This window comes from Rhea pennata, chromosome 28 (assembly GCF_028389875.1).
Source record: "Rhea pennata isolate bPtePen1 chromosome 28, bPtePen1.pri, whole genome shotgun sequence".
Classification (NCBI taxonomy): Eukaryota; Metazoa; Chordata; class Aves; order Rheiformes; family Rheidae; genus Rhea; species Rhea pennata.
Window position 1 is genome coordinate 2853979 of NC_084690.1, and position 22905 is coordinate 2876883.

Consider the following 22905-nt stretch of genomic DNA (forward strand, 5'->3'; position numbering starts at 1 on the left):
GATTCCACAAGCATGATGTTATTGAAGTGTTTGATACCAGAGTAAGCACCTGCAGATATGAATTACATCCTTGTTCAGACCACTAACATTGGAGTACTGACATCTCAGGAAGTGCTTATGTTATATTTCAAATCCCACTGCCAACTGCATAAATATCAAATAAATCAATCATAGATATAAAAGACATTATCTTAAGGACTTTAAAAAGCTGAACAAGCCACCTCTCTTCTAAAAGCAGTGCCACCCTTAAATCATGTGAGCTTTTTTTTGTCACTCACACCTGAACAGCAATAGCATTAACACTCCTGACCATCAGATATTAACTGCTTCACGTCTGTACACACAAATAAAATTGGTAAAAAAAAATAGTTAAAAACAGTAATACTTCAATGGTTGTGTCACAGTATTTTACAGACTGGAAAAATACTTTCTGCAACTGTCAAGAGATGGAGAACATCTAATTTAACCCATGTAGAAACTGAGGCATCAAACTATGAAATGACTTCTCCAATATCAAAAGAGCTCTAGAACTCCATAAACAAAAGCAGTTCAGGACTAGGAATCCTTGTAATGTTTATTAGACCACATAGTCTTGATTTTCAGTGTATTTTGAGAAGGTATGCCTTCCCAGGACAGAAGATGCATTGTAGAAATGCAATGTTTTTGTGATAGAAAGACATTTTGTCACGTGCATATATCACGTAAAAAAAAAGACTTGTTGAAATAATTAAACTCATTTTGTTTAAGCAATCTTGTGGTTTAACTGAAAGTATCTCTTCTGTGTTGAAAAATCCAGGACCTAAGTATCTGCTAGGTCTTTGATAACTTAAAAAATTGAAAAATGTACAAATGCTGAAATATAAAAAGCATAAATAATACACATAATAAATAATTTGGATTTTATTAATCGTTTGAGTTTTAATAACCTAAGGTGTTACTAGTGTTAAGGAATTTTGGATTTCAAAAACACTTTTCAATTTAAGAGTTTCCCCATAAGCTCTTACTAGATTCATTTGTTATTTTTCTCGCTTGCCATGGGAGTCTTAATTACTATTACTTCAAACACAGCTACCATCCATCTTAATCAAGGAGGGACTATTTGGCCATACCATTAAATCATCTGGTATAATCAGTTTTTAAAAGTTTGTTCTGCAGTGAAAAAAATGGCTGAGAAAGGAAGCAAAAGTAAATATATCTTTTTACTTTTTGTTCAGAGCAGCAGGAGGATTAAGTGGCAATTGATTCTACTAAATATTCTTAGAGTTCAAAACTTTCAAGTAGATATGTTTTCTGATGCACATATTTTGGGAGACATGGTAAGGAGCTATGCTAGAAAAGAGGATTTTTAAAATAGAATGAGTTTGTGAATTAAAGCAAAAGCATCAGTGGTAAAGTCTCAGCTTCATTAGCAGTGATAATTTTAGTTAGAAAAACTCTGAAGAACACAAGCTCTTCAAAACCAAGTGATTTCCAGTGGCAACAATTACAGGACTACCATTTTGCATGGACTGTAAGGGGAAGTTCTGGTGCAGTCTCATAGCTGATCAAGCTATGGGAGTGACTAAGCTTTCTTTTCATAGAAGCACCCACAATTAAAAAAAAAAAAAAAAAAACAAACTCTGACATGACTTGTCACTTACTCTGGAGATGGTGTAACTCTTGCAAACTAAATATGCCATTTTCTGCCTAGAGGCTTGAGAAGCACTGGGAATTGTCAGTGTGAGAAGTTGGCCCTGTTGTCAGCTTTGCTACATTTGTTCTATGGCAGAAATAAAACATCTAAATAGCTGGTTGCTTCAGGGTTCTAGACATTAGGTCAGACTGCTTATCTCACAAGCAGATTCTTCATTTTTCTCTACTGGAATGATGCAATACCATACCATAGCCTCATCTAGAATGCGTTATTTTGTATTTCCATTGATTTCAATAAGCTTCAGAATACAACACTGTAAGAAAAGACAAACTGCTATCTACTATATACTGTTTCTGTTATTATTGAATGATTTCATAACCTGAAACTAGCAATAACTTACACAGTGTAATTAGTGTGTATTTAATATGATTACATAATTTAAATATGTTTTGGCACAAATCTTTTACAATCCTGTGCCAATTTCCAGTCATCAATTTAAGTGCCAGTTCCTCAACAGCTGGACGAGCTTAATGGTCTTTTTTGTTATGAACAGTGGAAGTCTGCCTTTGCTTTCATTTAAAATAAAGAATCACCCCAAAAAACAACAAACAAAGACTTTTAGAAAGAGTAAATCTCAAATAGGAAGAGAAAGCTTCTCTAAGGCTTGACCTTCTCTTCAACTGCTTATGATTATAGAGTATCATGTAAAATTGAGTGAGGGGAAAAAAACAAATTCAATTAAGTTTTTACTTGTTTTTGTTTTTCTAAGGACTGAAGGTGCCAAAGAAAAGACTCCAAAGACAAAAATCTTTGTCCATCAAACAAATCTGGGGCAGTAGAACATGCTTTCTGCATATGCCCACAGGAACATGACTCAGAATTGTTGCAGGACGCTCCTTTCTAACTTAGCTCCATAGTTACGACACTAGTATCTATTTTCACTTTACGTGCTGTAGGATAATTGTGTGAACTGAAGTTGAAGAACAATTCAAAACTTTTCTAATCCAACTTACACCCTGAATATGCTTTTAGGTCCTTAATTTGTCTGCAAAGCAGAATGTGGAGCTTTTTGAAATTGCAAGCTTATCAGTTTTCAAAGAACAGTTCTACAAACTAAAAATGCCGTATTTTAAGAAGCCTGTTGACCTCCACTACTAAATTTAATGAATATATTTCTCACTGTTCTGAGATTTTCATTTGATAAAGGATAGCGTATCAAGCACCTCCATCTTTGATGTGAAACTATTCCATAAACAAGAGGAAACACTATACTGTTCCAGCTCAGACATTGTTCATATGGCTGCTGTCCCATAAATCCACCCAAATTCCTTCATCCTCTGGTTTTCTCAGAGGTTCCTCTCATTTTAATCCTCAAACAAAAACTAAATTCAGTTTCTAAGGAAGTTTTCATAATTGTGATTGTAATTTCATTAGCAGTACATACATAAAACAAACACACCTTTATGCAGCATTACTGTCAAAAATGAGACATTCCATTACCAGTGTTCACTCACAAGATACAATAAGAAGGGGAAAAAATGTAATGACAAAAACAAAGAAGGTTCAAATTTCTTTTAAAAAGTCTAACAACCCCCCTTCCCTCTGTTCAGCTGCAATAAGGTGAAAGGCTAAATGTGGACAGAATGGTAATATGTAAGCGGTTTCTAAGCTTTCTGGTGGGAATACTTAACAACATAAGTATGTTTCCCCTGGAGACCTTCTCCACCATTTGGTCCAATTTCTTACTCGAAGAACTGAACCACTTCATGATGTAATGCTCCAGGGAAAACATTCCTCTCGAAAAAGAGTATCTTCCTAGGGAAAAGTTTGAAGAAAACATCTTAATATTGTTTAAACAGCTTTTGGCACAGTCATACTAGTTGTACTGCATTCAATATCAAAAGCAGGCTAAAAATATGGAAACAAAGTTTTAAGGCAGTTTAAGATTTCTCGACTACCACCCCAAGTCCCTAGGCCTTACTGATCCTTATGGAATAAAAAAAAAGAGATGTCTAGAAGCAGAGGTTTTCTTTGCTAATAAGAGAGGAATAATTTAAGGCTTTGTCTATTTGGTGTGTCAGCATGAACTACATAGTTAATTCTGCCTACACCTTATCATTTTCTTCAACCTTATATAAAGGTGCAACTCCAAGGTGCTTAACACCACAGATCTGGCTGTGACTAAGGGTTTTTGAGGCTCTGCTAGGAGGCAGTGTGCCAGGCATTAGAAAGAGCTCCTGGCAGCACTGCTTTGATTTGCTCACAATATCTTGCATGCATAATTCTCTGGGCCACCAGCTGCTTCATTTCCCTTCTCAGATCATCACTTGGGGAATGAGCTTGGCATTTTGTGACTGACAAGAGCTGGAAATTGGTGCATTAAGTAAGAAGAGGAAGTATGGGGAAGGTAGAAAAAGGGTAAGAGGCAGACCAGAGGGCACCACACTCCGAACCACACGCAGTCACGCACAGTGCTGCAGAAGAACTCAGCAATGCACAATAAGCTTCTATCTATTGTGAGAAGCAGGCAGTGGGAGAGATGCAACAGACAAATATTTAAGTTGGACTTGTATTCCATTCCAACCAAGCCACAAAGGCTTGTATTCCATAAGTTATATTATGTAATGCTTAGCATTAAGATAACCTAAATGTACTACTTTTTACTACTTTTATTACTTTATAAACCTTACAAAGCTTTCTTTGCGTACCATGAGTACTTACGCTTTTTCTCTTGAGAGGAGAGTAAAATTACCTTTTTAACCATCATTAATATTTGTACCCACACAATTACTTTTTCCCCCAACAATCCTGCACAGATGAGGATACTTAAAACAAAAAGATCACAATTCAAACTTGAGTTTCCTTGCAACCCTACTGTTTTTTTATTAATGAATATTATTTACTACCAAAACTCAGCATTACTGACCTTCTGAACACGGAACTAAGCACATTTGTTTGTCCAAACATTTGTTTGGCATAAGCAGGTTATTTATGACAGAGCGAAGCACAACTTCAGAAGCGTCTTCAGTATAACTCAGTTGATTTAATGGATGGTGGTATTAAATCCATATTTTTCACCCTGACGCTAGAGTGCTGGCAAATAAATGAAAAACAAAGAGCAAGAAAACTAAGTAACGCTTGATTCAAGAAACAGCACAAGACCATTCACAGACCGTGGAGAAAACAAAAGCCCATACCTCAGATTCCTAATTTGAGGCTTCATTTACTACACCAATATGGCCTTCCAGGAATAATTGCAATTGTTTTTTTTTTTTACAACTTCTCTCCAGACTTTCAGATATCTCATTTATAATCTTTTACTGTTTCATCATAATGATTTAGAAAAAATATGATGTTCATTTATCTGCTTAAGAACATTAAGAGTTTTGTATTTTATCATTTGAAGCAATTTTGGCTTGAAGGGTAGGATTGTCAGAAATAATTATTTGCTGGCAGGGGGATCTAAAAGCATCATGCCACTTTAGTAATTTATAGTTTTAGTTCTTCATTGTTACTGCACCCAGAGGCCTTTGGACATAGGTGTCTAAATTAGAAGTTTTGTTAATAAATATGGTTGTTCAGGCCATAAAACATGTATCACATGAATCTGAGTTACATAGTGCAAAGTCTTTACTGAATTGATTGGCAATGCCAAAAAACAGCAGTAAGCCTGCACCATAGAGAGGGTATTTAAACTACACCTTAGTGGAGCTGGAAGCCAGTCCATAGCAGGCTTCTGTCAAGAGCTTTTTCTGCTAGTTTGCTGGGTCTTGCATTTGTAGAATTTTCAGTTTCTTGGTAGACCTGAAACTTTAAAGCCTTGAATCTCAGCTATTTATCACCCATCAGGGAGCTACATAAAATGTATTTTCCTTCAGAGTGATTGTTCTCATAAGAAAAACTCATTCAAAAAAGAGGAAAAAAGGAGACAAATAAGAATATTTTTCTAAATCTACAGTATAGTCCAACTAACAGGGATTCTTAAAACTAAATACTCCGAACTGCAAAAATCAATGCCACCTGCAAGCTGTAAATATATGTATTATTTAATTTTTTTTTCCCCCAAGTATTTTCTTTGGCTGTTATATTCAGCTGAACAAGGCCTAAAAATTGTCAAACTAAATTCTTGTTTAAGAGTAGAGCTTTAACTACTGCCAGTTTGAGTGAAACACACATCCAGGTTTAGGGAATATGTTTTGTTTGTTTTGGCTGCAGCACAGGGTAGAACATTTTCCATCCCATCCGAATGCAGTCAAAAAGGTTTTGAAATATTGCACAATAAAAGCCATTCATTATATCTGTCTCCTCTCCCTTCCAAAAACAGAAATGGCTGACCAGTTCCAAATCTGTGCAGGGGGCAGGAAGATGGGAGTCAAAGGGTCACTGGAAATAACCCAAGACTAACACCAGGTTTTTCAGGTTTGAGTTAGGGAATATGTTCCATGCCCTCATTCCCAGTGCACACAGGTTTTTCTTCTTCCCCCTCTAAAGCTTGGTTAAAGTAGTTAACCGCTCTGTTATGCACAATTTACAAGACTTAATTACAAAACTAATACATTAGCCTTCTTGTCTATATGTCATAGGCACAACTTTATCTTTTCCATGGGGACACAGGAAAATTAAACCCTACCTACTTCAAGCTAGAATGTTTTGATTTGTACTGTTTACCTCCTAATTTTAACAATTGTGCAATTTGAAGGAATACTCAACTACACTTAACAGTTTGTTTAAAAAGTTATTATTGCTATTGCTTACCTACCTGTTAGCAGCTTGAAATCAAATTTCCTTCACTGACACTCCTGTTTCTGTGTGCTTAAACTATACTTGACACACTTTAATGGCTTTTTTGTTCAGCTCCTTGTATATAGATCTAACAATGCTCTTCTGTTTGCTTTCTTGTGTATAGATCAGTTCACCACTAACATCCTTCCAGTTCTAAGTGAACAACAGGAGTGCTAGAGGATTCGGTCAGGAGGAAGAAAAGCACAAAACATTTTAGTGCAGTTCAAACAGCTACATGATTACATCAAAACTAAATGAACATAAAATAGTGAAGTTGATATATAACCCTTTTGTATTTCAATATCTCCTTTTATTGCCTAAGTGGTCAGCAGCAAGTAGAGAAAAATAAGCTGAGGATTACACAAATGTTTAATTACAACTATTTTAAAAAGTATGACTTATCAGTAAATTAGAAAAAATGGCATATACAATTCTCACTGTTTTCTCTGCTTAGAATGACTGTCAGATTGAGAAGAGCTCTTATTTCTGTTAATTCACAGGTGGGTAAACTTAGTCATATAGTCATTAACTTTTATAAGTGATATGTGTCTTAATTTTGGCAAATTGTTGGCATAAAATAATTACTGAAACCAACAATAATAATGGGAGCCTAATCCTTCTCTTTAAAGCTTTCTGAAGAAATCAAGCATAATTATCATCATTCCTTGTACCTTCAGCTCACTGACACGATGCAAGTCTAAAGGAAAGCAATTCCAACTGTGATATACTCTCTACTGATACTTTTCAGATACTCATCTGTAAGATTGGACTTCATGGGACAGTGTAAGAAAGGGAAGCAAGCAATTGCCCTTGCTTATTAATAACATCATTTACAACAGAGTGGCAAAATAATCACTCTTTCTCATTTTTACATTGTTGATTTTGTGCATTCTTCTGTCCAAAGACTTTCTCTTACCTAAAATTGCAGGCTGTATTAGAGTCACTAAGCTAACTGAGCAGGACGGAATATTATTAAAATCCATTAAAACTCCAGATAGCACCACAACTAACAACTGAAAGCCAGAATTACCAGTATAAAATTATTTGAATTTTGAGATCTGTCCGCATTCAGACAATACACCTGAATTTTAATTACTACATCTCTAAGTAACAATGAAAACAAGAAACTACTTTAAAAAAATACTTCTGTTGATTGAAGAGGGATAGTGGAGTCTGCTGGTCATTCAAAGCTTAATGTTAACTCAAATTTAGAAAGGTAAAACTGAAACGGAGTCAGCATTGTCCATTCTGCTGTTCAAATGTGTGAAAAATGACGGCAAAGAGTCAGTGTCAGGACCACACTTCCTGCATAACAGCATGGCCATCAACTTGCAGGTCATACTGTGCCAGGAGTCTATATGGATATTTTTCACTTCCTAAAAGTGAAAGTCATGTGAGAGCTGAATGTTTAAAATAACAAGACCTTTCTGTTAGCCTAACAATTACAGATAGACTCCAAAGATAAAGAGACCTGTCCCAAATTCCCCTGTTTCTTCCTAAGCTGAACAAGTCCCCAGCATTCGCAATTCTCCCATTCCCTATTTTGTGATAGATATTAACTCAAGTCTTAACTATAATCAAGTCCCAGTTCAGCCCTTGTATCCCTGATCTCTAGCAATCACAGAAAACACAGCCAGAAGGGACCTGAAGAGGCCATCCAGGCCCTACTCTTACCTCAGTGAAGGATCATATGTCATTCCTCACAGATATTTGTCTAATCTGTTCTTAACAGCCTCCAGTGATGGAGATTCCACAACTTCCCAAGGCAATGTATCCCAGTGCTCAACTATCTCTACTGCAGGAACTTCTAAAACGTCTATTAGAGATATCTTCCTCTAATTTAAACATATTTCTTGTTCCTTTTGGTATGGATATGTAGAACAGATTATTAACCATGCCCCCCACTTACAGCCTTCTGCATAATTGAAGACTTGTCTCAATTTTTCTCTCCAGATTAAACCCAGTTACTTCAACCTCTTTTTATCTTTGTAGGCTACAACCTCGCCCTCATTTAAGCCCTGCAAATTGCAGTCAAGTATCCACGTGTAATTCCTAACAACTCTTTTAAACTAAATTGTGCCATAAGGCAAATCCAAACTCGGTTTTTCTTCCCCTTGGTCTAGCTCTTTTATTTCTGATTTTACTTACACTTCACATCTAAAGTGCACTTAACTCATCCACCCGTGAAACCTCTGAGGGAGAATTCTCTTCCACAGCTGCTGTATTTGCTGCATAAGTCAGCAACATCACAAAAAGTATGTTCTGGGCAGCATTTTAGAAACTAAGTCTTCTAGCACATGCTAGTTTACTGCCTCTCCTTCCAGGACATCCCTGTAGTTGAACTGAATATTCAAGTTTGCTCTTCAGTATCTGAGACCCAAAATGTCAGGTTTCACTTACTGCTAGATTTAATACAACAGGTATGCCCTAAGATCTCAGCTGCAACTGTAGATCTCTATTGTGTTTAAAAGAACGCTACACAACATAGAAATTCATACCCAGAATGTAATGCGTATGCATTTCACCTTTCTAGTATAGATTAATTTGAATGCTTAGAAGAATGCAATCAACAGATGAAAAAAACATACAAAAAACAATTACTGTTGAAAGCTAGTTCTGATTATTTTGGATGCTAGAAATAGCAGCTACTACTAGTTAGTTTTAAACTCAAGTAGCTTTAAATTTTATCCTTAGCTAGTAATTTTTCAATAATGTTGTACACGACTATCTCGTTTTCAAAATAATTCAGGTTTGCCCATAAAAACTCATGTTAGACTGCCCTCTCCTGGCAAAGCAATATACTACTATCAGAAGAAGATTTAACCCAAGTAACCATTGCCATCCTTTTTCCCAATCTAAAGTTTTCATTGTGACACAAAAGCAAACCCCAAAATAAAATCAAGGAGACCATTTCGATAACTTCAGTAATGTTTCTAAGGCAGGACAAGATGAACAGCATTTAATTAATGAAGTTTCTTTCAAGTTTCTTAGGATTTCTTGTCTTGGGAAAAACTGATGATGTCTGTAGAGAGAAGTAAAACATGCACAAAAAATGAAACTGTTTTGTTTAAGTTTTATAAAAATAGCCAAGTACATAATATACTTTATTCCACATCAATAATGGTATAAACAATGTCACAGCATAGATCATTTTCAACATAAAGCTATTTCCTGAAAGCTGGCACAGGTATTCCACTAGGGCTGAAACAGAACAGCATGAGAAATGGAAGTAATACCAAATGTTTAAGTAGACCACCTATAGTCATCATTTTTTATTACACAGCCGAAGCTCAAACTAGACAAATGAAAAGGGTAGGATGACAGGTCAACTATTGAATATTATGCACTATATTTAGTACATATACATTGAAGATTGAAACATTAATCATACAATAAGTTTTTATATCGTTTCTGGATACTCTGACTTTTCTTAACCAAATTAACTTTTAAAAATTAGCATGTTATATACAATAAATATTTTAAATATGTACTTTTTGATGATTAACTTTTCCAAAGAAGCATAGGTTAGTAACGCTAATAAAAAATTTTGCCCTTAGTAATATCAACTCTATCCCAGCTTGTGCCCAGAAGGTAAAACAAGATCCCCACAGAAGACGGGAACAGCCCCCCCCCTTCTCCCCTGCCCCTCCAAACCAGGGGCTGTTTCTTTGTTATCTTATTTGCAGAGAATTTCAAGGTTATGATCTTTTTAAAATCTAGAAGAAAATATGGGTTTCAAAAGCAATTATTTATAAAAGCAACATACAAAGAAAGATCACATGGGAAATATCAACATTTCAAGTAATTACATCTGGTAGGGCATACTTGGCCATAAAACATCATGGTTTAACTACTAAAGACAAACTCAGATTTTATATACTGTGATTAAACTTCAAAATATAACAAAACTTAGGCTTGAACCCTGTTCTTTTGAAAAAAGGAAAAAGCCCTAACTGCAAAAATGGATTAGTATCAATTCACACCTGTCTAAAATGTAACCTGTCACTACAGTTTGTATTTTTGGAGCTACCAGCTTTGTTCCTTTACTTACAACAGCCAAGAACCACATGTTCGCTGACATTTCTCCATTTAACAACTTCATATGTTAATTATGCCTTAGCAAGTGGGGCAAATGTGCCAAGATGGCCTATAAAACAAATCCCAATTAATATTTGCTACTAAGTTTCAAGGGCAAAAAAGACCACACTGCTGTGCAAGTACCATGACTAAATATATCTTAGTTAAGAAATTCATTTTTTCCTTCTTGAAATGATTGAGCTTAGCGTTGCAGAAAATTTGTCCATTTTATAACGTTAGCAGTTAATGGCTGCTAATTTATTGCTCTGAAGACAGCACTACAGTATGAAAAAGCACGAGTAAGGATGTGGACTAGAATAAAGAGACGATATCAAAATTCAGTCATAATGGGAGAGAAAGCTTTATCCTCTTGACTACCTATCATTACTGTTTACTAAAGAAATTCTCTGAGCCAAGCTAGGTCCTCCTTACAGGTCTGATTTTCAAGCATTTTAGTCATCAAGACAAGGAAGAGAAATTTTAAGTTATTCAGAAAATGAATATGGAAATAATGTTTATATGTATATGTATATGGAAATATACATGAATATGGAAATAATGCCTTAAGTAGAAGAAGGACATAATGTCTTATTTCTAAACAGCACTTAAGAATACAGAATATCTATATTAAAATACTAACCTTTTCTTTAAAAAATCAGAGGTAGCCGAACTTTTGCTAATTATCAGACTGGTTTTCAAGAGCGATTTCTGCTTCTTCACAATGTTTTTGGTTACTTCTGTCTTTCCTGTATTCCAATTCTGTTGTGTTCCTTTTCTGGGTTTGAGACCAATTTCTTGTTTCTTGAGGTATGGGTACACACATGCTTTTCCTCTTCCACCTTTTGCAAGGACCATCAGCAAGACGAACAGAGTCATTGTTTTCCTTTGCTGGTGCTGAAAACTGGATGAGGTTTTCTTCTCTATGGCAAACTTTCTCAGATTCTTTAAGAACAGACACGTTTATTGTTCTCCTAATTTTGCAACAGGAAGCTAACAGCTGAGGTTTTATTTGAATCTCATCGGGTACTTGAATCCATGCAAGCCCTTCAGTTTCTGCATCTTTATGTAGTCTCATACTGCGTCTCACCCTCCTTTTCCTACCACTATCATCACTCAGTCTTCTAAAAGGCTCTGAGGAGTCATTTTTCAGTTGAGGAGCAGATAAGACTTCTTCCACATTAAAAGAAGAAACTGGAAGGTTGTTTCCAGTTGTTTCAAAATGGAAGTTTTCAGTATAAGGACTAGAGATAGTACTATTTCTTCTTCTTCTTGGTAGTCTACCTCTTAAACAGTGTTTTGGTGAGCACTCTGTTCTTTGGGCATCCTCAGGTACAGGAGCGTCCTGAGATTCCAGGAACTCTAGCCCTGTTAGCAGCTCTCCTTTATTTAGGTAATTCCCTCTTAATTTCTTGTTTTCTATCAAGGAATTGCTTTTTTCTTCTTCTATACATGCAGTCTCTTCACCTTGCAGGACATAGTCAGATGTATCAAATATGCACTTTGCCTCTGGCACAACAAGGTTTGGAAACTGTAAAAAATGATTTTTTTTTTTTAATTACAGGTGAAAGGTAATCCACTCACAGATGGTTTCAAACAGCTGATGACTGGACTACTGCTACTTGTTTTCCTCAGTAGTCTAGTCATTCTCAAAAATCATAGAATTCTGTATGTTGAAAGGAACCTGCTCCAAAGCGGGGCCAACTTAGATTATGTTGCCTAAGGCCTTGTTAAGTTTCAACTATTTTGAATGTTAGAGGTTCCATTGCCTTTCCAGGAAGCCTGCACCAGTGTTTAACCACCCTTACAGTTGATTTTTTTTTCTTGCCCAGAATATTAATTTGTTTCATCCAATATAAATTACAATTCTGACTTATTTTCTTTTGGCATACCCTTGAACAGATCAGTTACCTGGTAATGAGTGCTTGAAACGGACTCTGGATCACCATTTGAAGTCTGAAACACTGTGTCATTGGAGCTGCTGGCTTCCACAACGTCCAGGTCGTCAGAGTTTGGACATGTGTGAATTGCATGGATGCTTTTTCCTCTCATTCTTTCAACCACTTTTTTCTGTTGAGCATCGTCATAAGCATTCTTGGATTTGGAATTATCTAAAAATCATTTGAATTAGAATAAACACAGGATTACTTGACTCTACTTGTGAACACACAAAATCAATTTTTTAAAAATATTATAGTAAAAACTTTACAGTATTTTACTCACAAAAAAGTAACTTCTAATCAATCATTTCAGGTATCTACCTACATAGAAAGATACTGCACATTATTCACCTATTCAGGCCCAATTTATCAGTTAATAAATAAATAAATAAATAAATAGTCCAGTCAAATTACAGAGCGGCGGCTTTCCTTTTTTGGTCTAGTTGTCAGCTTTACACTGGAGTTCCATAGGAATTAAATTTATCTAGTTTGAAATTATTAGATTATTAGATCTAACTAGATCTATATTATTAGATCCTCTGGGCTCTACTATTACAGATTACTATTTATTTCTCCTTCACTGTACTCCAGAAGCCATTAAAGGTAAAAAACAAAACAAAACAAAACAAAACTAAACGACACACACACAAAAACCCACCATACTGGGCTCTACCGATATTCCAAACATGATAGCTATCAGAAGTCTGATAAATAGCAATGTGAAATAGCAACAGAAGAACTAAGGTAAAACAAAACTAAGAAGCACATTACCTGGGAAAACTGCATTTGTCTTATGTTTGTCTTGCATTTGTCTTGGTGTGTTTGGAGATGAGGTAGAAGAGAAAACCTCTGGAATCTCAGGGATTGGACTCAGAAGAGGTTTCTTGGAAGCCATTTCTCTTTCCCCATATAGGGATTTCTTTACCTTTTTCTTTCTTCTTTTTCCATAGCTTGTATGTTTTACTCTCTGAAGAGATTGAGAAGATTGAATAGAGTATAATACAATTATACTGATCCTTTGCAATATTTTCAAACAAGTGTCATCATTTTGGATTTTGATGGAAAACTAATTTCCCTAAAATTAAGGTTCCACCTGTTTTACCATCTACAAATTAATCTAAATCTGAAAGGCTTAGAAGAATTACTTCTAAGCCTTCTAAGGAGAGTTACTACTACATACTCTTGAGAAGAGCCTTAAACTCATTTTCTGTCAGTAAGGTCTGAAATGTCCTTTCCTTTATCTCTGTGACATATCCTTTTTGCCCTAAAAGTAAAAAGTAGTGGAGTCTCCTTCTCTGGAGATCTTCAAGGCCCGCCTGGATGCAACCCTGTCCAACATCCTCTAGGTGACCCTGCTGAGCAGGGAGGTTGGACTAGATGATCTCCAGAGGTCCCTTCCAGCCTTACTGACTCTATGATTCTATTTAATCCCCTACTAGCCAACTTTAACAAACAAGAGAAGATAGAAAGAAATAAGAAAAATACTGTGAGCAACACAGAAGAACACTTTTTGGAAAGTCTTTACCATAAAGAGTAAAATAATCATGGGAAATATACGCAGGAAAAAGACTAATTGCAGAAAACATTTGGACAGAGAAATAAAGGCAGTATTCACAAATTACAGTGGGCCATCACTTACCAGTGTCTTCTTGGCAGCAGATGTGGTTGTGTTCTTTTGTCTTTGAAATTTGGTCTTTCTTGGATTTTTAGCATCGTCACTATTCTTAGCACTTGTGGTTTTTGAGATGCTAAAATCAATCCCCTCTGAAACGGTGCTAAACTGAAGAACAACGTGAATTTTTAAAAGTTGTTTGAGTATGTATGTATGTGTTTTTGGAGCATTTAATTAAACAGCATCACTAAAGAAACCTACCTTTCTTTTAGAACAGGACCGAGTTCTTCTCACAAAAGATCTGTCAGTTTCTAATATAACTTATAAAGAAAATAAAATATTGATTCAGTTTTAGAGCAAAGTAAATCGCATTTTGAGGAGGCTATCCAAATAACTTTTATCATTAGATGCAGTGTATTTAATTATCTTAGTCTTGAGTAATACACACAAAGGGCAATCAAATATGAAGAGATATAAAGCTTGACAGTTCTCCTTACAAAACAAATCAAAATAGAATAAAATATAATCTGTAGGAATCCTTCCTTTCCCTTTTCTTTGTTTTTAAAATATTTTTAAATAGTTTAAAAATATCAAAACTACAGTAACAGAATCAAGACAGTAAGCTCAATTATTTAAAATTTCAAATGAATTTAGAAAACATCTACAACTTAATACCATTTGACTATGGCATTCACTAGGGTCTATTATATTCAGCTTAACACCAGGGAATTCATCGTGTACACATACTAGTAGTGCCAAAATGTGCGAGCTCTTCAGTAAAAGCTAGAAATGAATTTTAAGAACTCTAAAACTGAAATCAAGATGATAAAAGCTTTCATACTTTTCACATGTCTCATGCTCCATTCATGAGAAGACCTAAATGCGCTTTTAAGAAAATAGTATTCCACTAACACGCAGGCAGCAAGTCTAATTACGTCCGCCATTGCCACAGAAAAATAATACAAGTTCAGAAAACACCCATTTAAACTATACAGTGAACAAACACTGCAGCTACAGCAAAGAACTTTATGAGAAGGCAAGAACATTTAAATGTTAGCATTAAGCTTTAATACATCTCATATATATATAAATATATAAAAATCCGTGCCATCTCTCAATTTTCAGATATAGAACAATGCATAGCTCAGAGACAAAATTAAAGACAAAATACCATTCAAGGTTACCTTCCATTTTTTGAATGGATAAAAAGTCTTCTGCAGCAACATAATCCTTCACAAGCTCTTGAACAGACTCAATACATTCCTTTAAGATAAAGAATAAAAATTAAATTTTAATTTACTACCGATATACTATCTCAGAAATATACTGGAAAACACTCTGTCTGTTAAGAGTTTGGAACAGCCAGATAACATGTTCTGTCTGTTGCATCTGATGATGCAACTCACTTGCTGCATGTAACAAATACGGTATTAGAAGTGGACACATAAGCCAAGGCAAGAATATTTAATATGCTACCAGTTTTAAACTCAGCTGCATAGCCAGAAGCGTGATTCAGAATTCATAAAGCAAAGGAGTGGGGAAAAAATAAAAAAAAAAGAAAGGTTCTTAACATGTCACTCTAAAGCATCAAGCAGTCTATATTTTAATATTTAGGCAATTTCTTTTCAAAAAAACAAACAGTCTGGAAATAATTAAACATTCTAGGAGACTGTAAGAAGCTGTTTTTATAAGTTTAAACAAACTTACATCACTGCAGTCAAAGTTTGGCTGGGATAATGGTTCTTCAGTCAGATTTGATCTTGTAAATGGACTGCTGCTTTGTGATCCTGGATGACGGACTGGCGTTGCTCCTTTGCGCAATGGAGTATTTGCGGGCAAAGTTTTGTCAAATATTTCTGGACTTAGATCTTCTCCAAAAGTAACTTTTTTCTTTTTTTGCTTTTCAGAGCTGTGTTGTTCAGTTTCCTCTACTGTAAGAAGATATATTGACTGCTTAGTGAACTTAAAATACCACTTTCAATTAATAGGTCTCCTCAAGGGGCTTAACATTCTCTTAAAAACTATCTCCCAATCGAACAGCAAAATACAACCCCTAGAGGTCTTTAGATTCAACCAGAATTTTCAGTATAGTTTTGATATAATATCAAGAATCAATGAAGGTGAAAAATAGAAGACTAGAAAAATCAAGACCAACTATTTTACAAGTTCTAATTGCCAGAAGTGTAAAATTTCTTTTAAAATAGGTGATTCCATAATTCCTGCTATTATACTCTTCCTAAAGGTTTTTCTTTTTTTAAATAGACATTATTTTCCTTTGTAACCTTATTTTCCACTTCACACAGTAAAATGTCATGCAGGAGCTAATCATGCAGGAGCTATATTGTTCGTATGCACATTGTTCTTCAGCCACTGTAAGAAGCAAGACCCTATGATCCCATAAAATACATTGAAATATGTTTTTTCACAGAAAAACACAAAAACGGAATCTCACCTGCTTGCAATTCAGAGATGTTTGTGGTACTGCAGACTTTGAGAGATTCACTTCCTCTTCTGTCAACAGAATTATCTGATACCTATCAGATTTAAGTGATATTTAACTGATTGATACGCATATTTGGCAACCACCTATTCAATGGTATTTAAATACTGCCCTTCTTCAAATCAAAAGTGAAAATAATTTTTTCTGTAATAATATTTAATAATGAGTCAAATCATATAACAAATCTATTTGTTTTCTAATCAATAAAAACAACAACATACACATATAGCTTCTTATAACATGAAAGCATCAAAGCTTTTATGATTGGCAAACAGTAGACAGAACTTGATGTTATCTATGAATATCTTTCTGAGGAATGGTTTTATCAATAGTCAAAAAGTATCTTTAACTCTGATTCAACTTTCAGGAGTCCAGTAATGACTGCAGAAGTGCATCCTCAGTATTAGTATCTATGTTCAAGTCAGTCAACCAACCTTCATGCCAGCCATTATTTGCTTTACTGGTGTTTTCTTCAACACAGATCGAAGATGGGAGCCACTCTGTGTGCATTCATTTAATAAAACATTTCCTGTTTGTAGTGGTGTGATAGATGGCTTGGTTTCATCAAATGTTTCTAAGCTCAGTTCTTCTGCAAAATTATCCTTCTTTCTGGTTAGATCTGATGTAACATTACTTCTGTCTTCTTTAGTGACAGATTCAGGACTGAAAACTTCAGAGCAAGTAAACAGATATGAAAATTAAAGACTGAAGTAAAATTGAGAAGACTAATTCAGCAAAATATATTATAAATGTACACAGTCTATCAACTGGGACACGTGTATTAACATCATCCAGTGTTTCATTATTCTTCTAAATTACTAAATTAATTCTTCTCTAAATTTCTGCTGCTACTGTTCATCATGTACATTTCATATTTCATAAATTTATACAACACACAAAGGTGAAAAGAGAGTATTACCTGAAGAGATTTTGCATAAGGATTCGCGTCTCATCCATGCAAACCATGAAAAAAATTGTACTCAATCCAGAAGGGATCTCTACATTAACATTCCCCTCTGCTTCACAGAGATAAACCGCTCAATTACACCTCTCTAAGAGTTGTCTGGCTAACAAAATCAAGGGAAATACAAAGCCATTATTTCCAGCCTGTGTTTATTTTGGGGTTTGGTTTTTGTATCAGAATTGGAAAAGGGTTTGCATACTCAAGACCTTGCCCCATCCTCATCCCAAACATTTCAACTTCTACAATAAAATCTATTTTCTGTCTGTGAATTGTCCTTCAATAAAACACCTGTTTAATGCTATGCTGTACTCAAAGAAGAGCTATGAATTCAGTTTTTAAAGTGGGACCTGAGCCCTCTCTGCAGCACCACTTGAATAGGTAATGATTTACAGTACTTATTCTGTTCTTGTTATCACATATCCAGTCAGCCTTTATACCAAAGTTGCATCAAGTTTCTACTGCATCACAAATCAAAGACAAGAAGACAGATATGGGATCATGGCTTCCAATAAAACTACTCTATTGTTTTCAGTTTCTGATAAGAATATAACAAATTATAATAGTGATGAATCTTCTTACCACGGCTTGTTTCTAAGGTATCTTTAATTAGAACAGCCTCCAAAGACTCAACAGTATTCTGCTGCTCACAGATCAGTTTCTAGAGAAAAAGTGATAAGAAGAGTAGAAAGATATTATATGTAATGACATAATAAAGAAATTAAAAATATAATGTTAGATTTTTTGAAAAATGAACAATGAGGACAGAGGCAAAACAGATTAGTATCAAGTGTTTCACAAAGTATTGCTTCAAGTGGTTATTTACTAATTTCACAAATATTTGCCATTGTTAAAAAAGTGTGAAAGAATACCGAGGTTCTCAATCCTTAACTTAAATAACAGCTGTTGAATACAGTAGAAAATATTTCTCTTTCACCCATTTGCTGAATATTTTAGTCTAAAAAGAATATTTCACACTTATCTGACCAAAGAATTGTAAGTTTTTCAAATCGATCTTAATACTCAAAGACAGGGCGAGATAGAGTAATTTTCACTACATATTATGAATAACTTGAAACTGGACAAAATACAGTAAAAGATGAACTGCAAGTCTATTAAGTATAGGGCTTTAACAATAGTGAAGCACTTTTCATCTGGTCAGTAACTACTTGTAAATGGTGCCTTTTAAAATAGCATGAACTAGCGCATTTTAGCCTCTTCAAGGATAAGGATTTCAAAGTTTTCTCAATTATATACTATTTTATTTGAATTAGTTTTCCCAAAACAACAAGACTAAATGTGTAAAGGATTAGATGTCAGAAATGAAAGAAATGGAATGCAAAACCTTTATATTTTAATCACTAGTTTATGAAGTTTCTCCCTAAACTCCATACAACTGTTCACACCATTGCACGTGTTTCACAACTCAGAAGCTTCTGGGTCCTGCAACATCAGAGCAATGTCAACACATCTGGCAAAGGTGGACCCCCACTTCACTATTTTTATATATGACACTAAAAGATCACTAGAGATATTTATAAACAAGATACTTCCCACAAATTAATTTCTCCATCTGTATACAATATTTCATTCTTTTCTTTGCATAGGATATCAAATAATTGCCAAACATAAGGGATGAAGATTAAAAACTGCATTCAAAGGCAATGCTTAATAAAGTTGGAGTTGACTTTTGTAAAGTTGTACTTTCCAAATCTGTGGATTTGAAATCCTACATAGCTGCAGCTATGGTTTGGAAACCAGAATTAAGAAATACTTAAATTTTATTAATAGAATACATTTTCCCTTTGATTATCAGAATAGAACATAATCTTTTTGACTAGAACAGCTTATAGCAACCATATTTAGTCTTTGCAAATAAAAGAAAACTGAGCACAGCCTCAGAAGAGCCAGCAATAGATGTCTGAGGTTAGGTTATATTTTCTGTCAGGCCAGACAAAAGCAGTGTCCATACAAGATTGTTTCCACTTGCTTTCCATAGCAAGACGTAAATTCTTACAAGGGAAATTTGCAGTGCTATTTGTCTTCTTCAGGTCCTCTACCCACGCTCGGATAATACCTTTGAAACAGCAGCAGCAGGTTCAGTGACAATCACGTCTTGGCACGAAGACGAAGTACTGTGTATCTTGGTATCAGCTTTATTGCTGTTCGTGAAATTTTGTCTGGAATCATCTCCACTGTAGACAAACATTAACTTTTCACTCCACTGATCCTCGTTGTGCTCTTCTGTAAAAGGTACTTTGTTCTGAGCTGCATCGATTCACAACAACAACAAATAAGCTCATACACAAACACAAACTTCAGATTTTTCATAGATGCTATTTTTTTTATTCATTTACCAAAGGGATGGTGAGATTCAACAAGCTACATTTTTCCCCCTCACTAGAAAAATATGCATGAAATTTTGAGTTTTACTTTGCAAATAACACTACATTGACAAATCTCCAGAATGGAGTAATCTTTTTCATATAAAAGTTACAAAGAGTATCAATATTAAAAAAGTAGAGCATTACAGTTTGCTTTGCATTATCATCAGCCCATAGCTATCATGCCACCACCTTGATTTGCTTTTGTAATATTTAATGTTTTCATTAAGAAAGATGGAAACTAAACACTGTAATACATAGTTTCTAAAGTTACTACATATAAAAGTTATTGAACAGAAGTCTCCACATCATCATCAACACAGATAGCCGTTGCAAGAGCTAACAACAGTCATTACAAGCTTTACAATCATCCTTGCTTTTATGGAAGAAGTGAGAAAGTGTGAATTCACTAATGCTTAGTACAAAGTAAATTAGAAGTTATAAATCTAGAAAGAAAACCATTTCTTCAGGGGTTATTCTGAGAAATCACTATTGAGGATTCTCTAAGAAATAAGACAAGTTTAAACCCACAAAAACCCTTCAAACTAAACACAAAAAACCCACTGTCTATCCTTATAATGGAAGATACTTTTTTTATAGATTAAGTGATTGTTGTTTCGCTTCTTTGCACTAAAGGAAGAACTAACACTTAAGATAAACTTTTGACCAGAAATAATTAACTTACAACAGCCCGCTTCCTCAGAAACATCAGCCACCTGTGAGAGTCCAGAGAAGCCAATCTTCCCTTCATCTTCTTGCACTGATTTAAAAGATGTTTGAAAAGCACGTATTTTGTCCTTTAATGATCCAGCATTTTGATGGTTAAAAGGACTAGCCTGTGAAAACAAAATTAAACCTCATGAGACCCTTTTTTCCAGGACAAGGATGTCTTTGATACTTCATATTTTAGCATAACAAACTCTGAGAAGCAGCAATTCTTGCCTTTAATCTAGCTGCTGCTTTAGTTGTACAGTAAAAATATACAAAAAAAAAAGGAATTAGATCAAGAATTCTGTTAAAGTTTGTTGTCATTTCTTAATACATCGCTCTAGAGCATATCCAGAATTTGTTTTCTGACAGCTTATGTTAGCTTGAGTTAAAAACAAGCTTAATTTAAAAATAAGTCATTTATGCTTCACTTTGAGCTATCAACACTTTAGTTATGTATACATCAAGTATGACAAATATAGGAAAGTAAAGTTTATGCTAAAAAAATAAAATATATGAGCATGTTGGACATGAAGAAAATACTCCAGATTATAATCTAACAAAACCTATCACAATCTTTATTTCAAAGTAAGATGCCCAAGAAAATTCAACAAAATTAAGGCTATGGTTATTTCTTATATTGTCCTCTTTAGACTTACCTTCTTCTTCCCATCATTAGACATTACATTTAAAGATTTACATGTTGTTTCTTAAGGGAATAATCTGACACACGAGATATTTGAGAAAGATTCTCACCTGTGTAAAGGGTTCTTTCTGTCTATTCCTTCTCTGGTGGGCAAGGTATCGAATAAGTGTGTTATTTTCTGGGGACCCCCGTACTCCAATTGTTGATCTTCGTCTAAACTTTAACAATGTTGGAGACTTTTCTGAAATTAGCACAAGAGGAAAAAATATTATGAAACTTTACATGTTAAAACACTTAAAAGATTTAAATGGTGGAGAAAAAAATTAAAAAATAAAGATTAATTTAATTTAAATTATTTTTAAAAAGAAGAGCTTATGCTGTTTATAGAAACATCCAGATTGACCTGTTCAGCTCAGGAAACTGTGCTTCTCTTCTATGCTATTTTTCAACAAAGTCTCTAAAAATAGATTCTAGAACTCTGCTCAAGATAAAAATAAGAAATTATAACATTCCTTTTTTGTAGAAACAGAAAACCAGAACATTCTTTTTCTACACACAAAATAACACTACACAAAGCAAGTTCCTGGTTAAACTATATTTCTAGTTAGGATCTCTTTCTCCTTTTCAATTGTGCATTATGTAGCTGTCAATAATACTTGCAGAATTTATCTTATTACTTCATTAAGAAACTTACTGACACCAAACAAATTGAACAGAAAACAAGTTTAAACAGAAAATTAAAGCAACATTACATCCAGGTCATATTCTTAGACATTTGAAACTCAACTGGACACAGTCCTGAGCAACCTGAACCTGGCCTAATTTTGTAGCTGATTCCATACTGAGAAGCTGCTGGACAAGATGACCTCCAGGGTTCCTTCCCAGAAGCACAAAAGACTTCAGTAGTAACCCCAGCCTTACCTATAGATTGTTTAGTAAAAGATTCTGGAGTAATCCCAAATTCAGCAATTGTTACAGTTGCAAAATCAACAGGCTTTCTCATCAGTTTCTCTGATACTCTGTGATCAGATTTTTCTTCTGCTTTATCTTTGTTAGGTGTTAAGTAGCTTTCACTCCCCAAAGAAACAGGTCTATTTTTTGAAAAATTTTCCTTATTGCTCAAGGGCAAAGTAGATTCACCAAATGTATCTCTATTTCGTGTATCAAAAAAGCATTCAGTGAGCTGATAGTTAACAACATCCTTGCAGTTGCGGTATGATTCTTTCTCCAGGTCTTTAGTATATTTTGATGTGTTTTTTTTCAACGGCGTTTGGTTCCCATCGCTAAAATTCTCCTTCTCAGATGCCATTGTGATTTTGGATTCAGTCACTTTGCAAATCTTCTGGTCTTTTGACAGATCAGGGAAACAGGCCTCTTCCTTTGCTTCAGTACTTCTACTCTTATTTTCTTTAACTTCTAGGGTAGCATTTATATTTTCAGATTGTCTGTGCATTGTTAGTGATGTATTCTAAGATTACAGAGATAACTTAATCAGTCTCTGCCCTCCTGGAACCACAGCTCCCTACCAAAAGAAAGAAAAGACTTAATAGATATTTGGTAGGAGCTACAACTTGCAAACTTTTACCACATCTAGGAATTTACTGGAGGAATTTTCTAGAGCAAAAGGTTTAGCAGGGTGGGTAGGAACGGAAAAAAAATGTATCT

General features: G+C 34.7%; 1 protein-coding gene across 1 annotated transcript; it reads right to left on the reverse strand.

Moving 5' to 3' along the window:
• Nucleotides 1-9340: 9340 nt before the first annotated feature.
• On the reverse strand, nt 9341-22733 carry CDCA2 (cell division cycle associated 2). The gene is made up of 15 exons (XM_062596897.1): nt 22162-22733; nt 21351-21481; nt 20572-20722; nt 19580-19770; nt 18085-18163; nt 16976-17211; nt 16494-16575; nt 15749-15972; nt 15226-15304; nt 14303-14361; nt 14069-14209; nt 13201-13396; nt 12401-12600; nt 11133-12020; nt 9341-9437 (listed from the first exon to the last, which is right to left on the reverse strand). The coding sequence occupies exons 1-14, from the start codon at nt 22691-22693 to the stop codon at nt 11169-11171; spliced, it is 3153 nt and encodes a 1050-aa protein (XP_062452881.1). The 5' UTR covers nt 22694-22733; the 3' UTR covers nt 9341-9437; nt 11133-11168.
• Between the last annotated feature and the right edge of the window lie 172 nt (nt 22734-22905).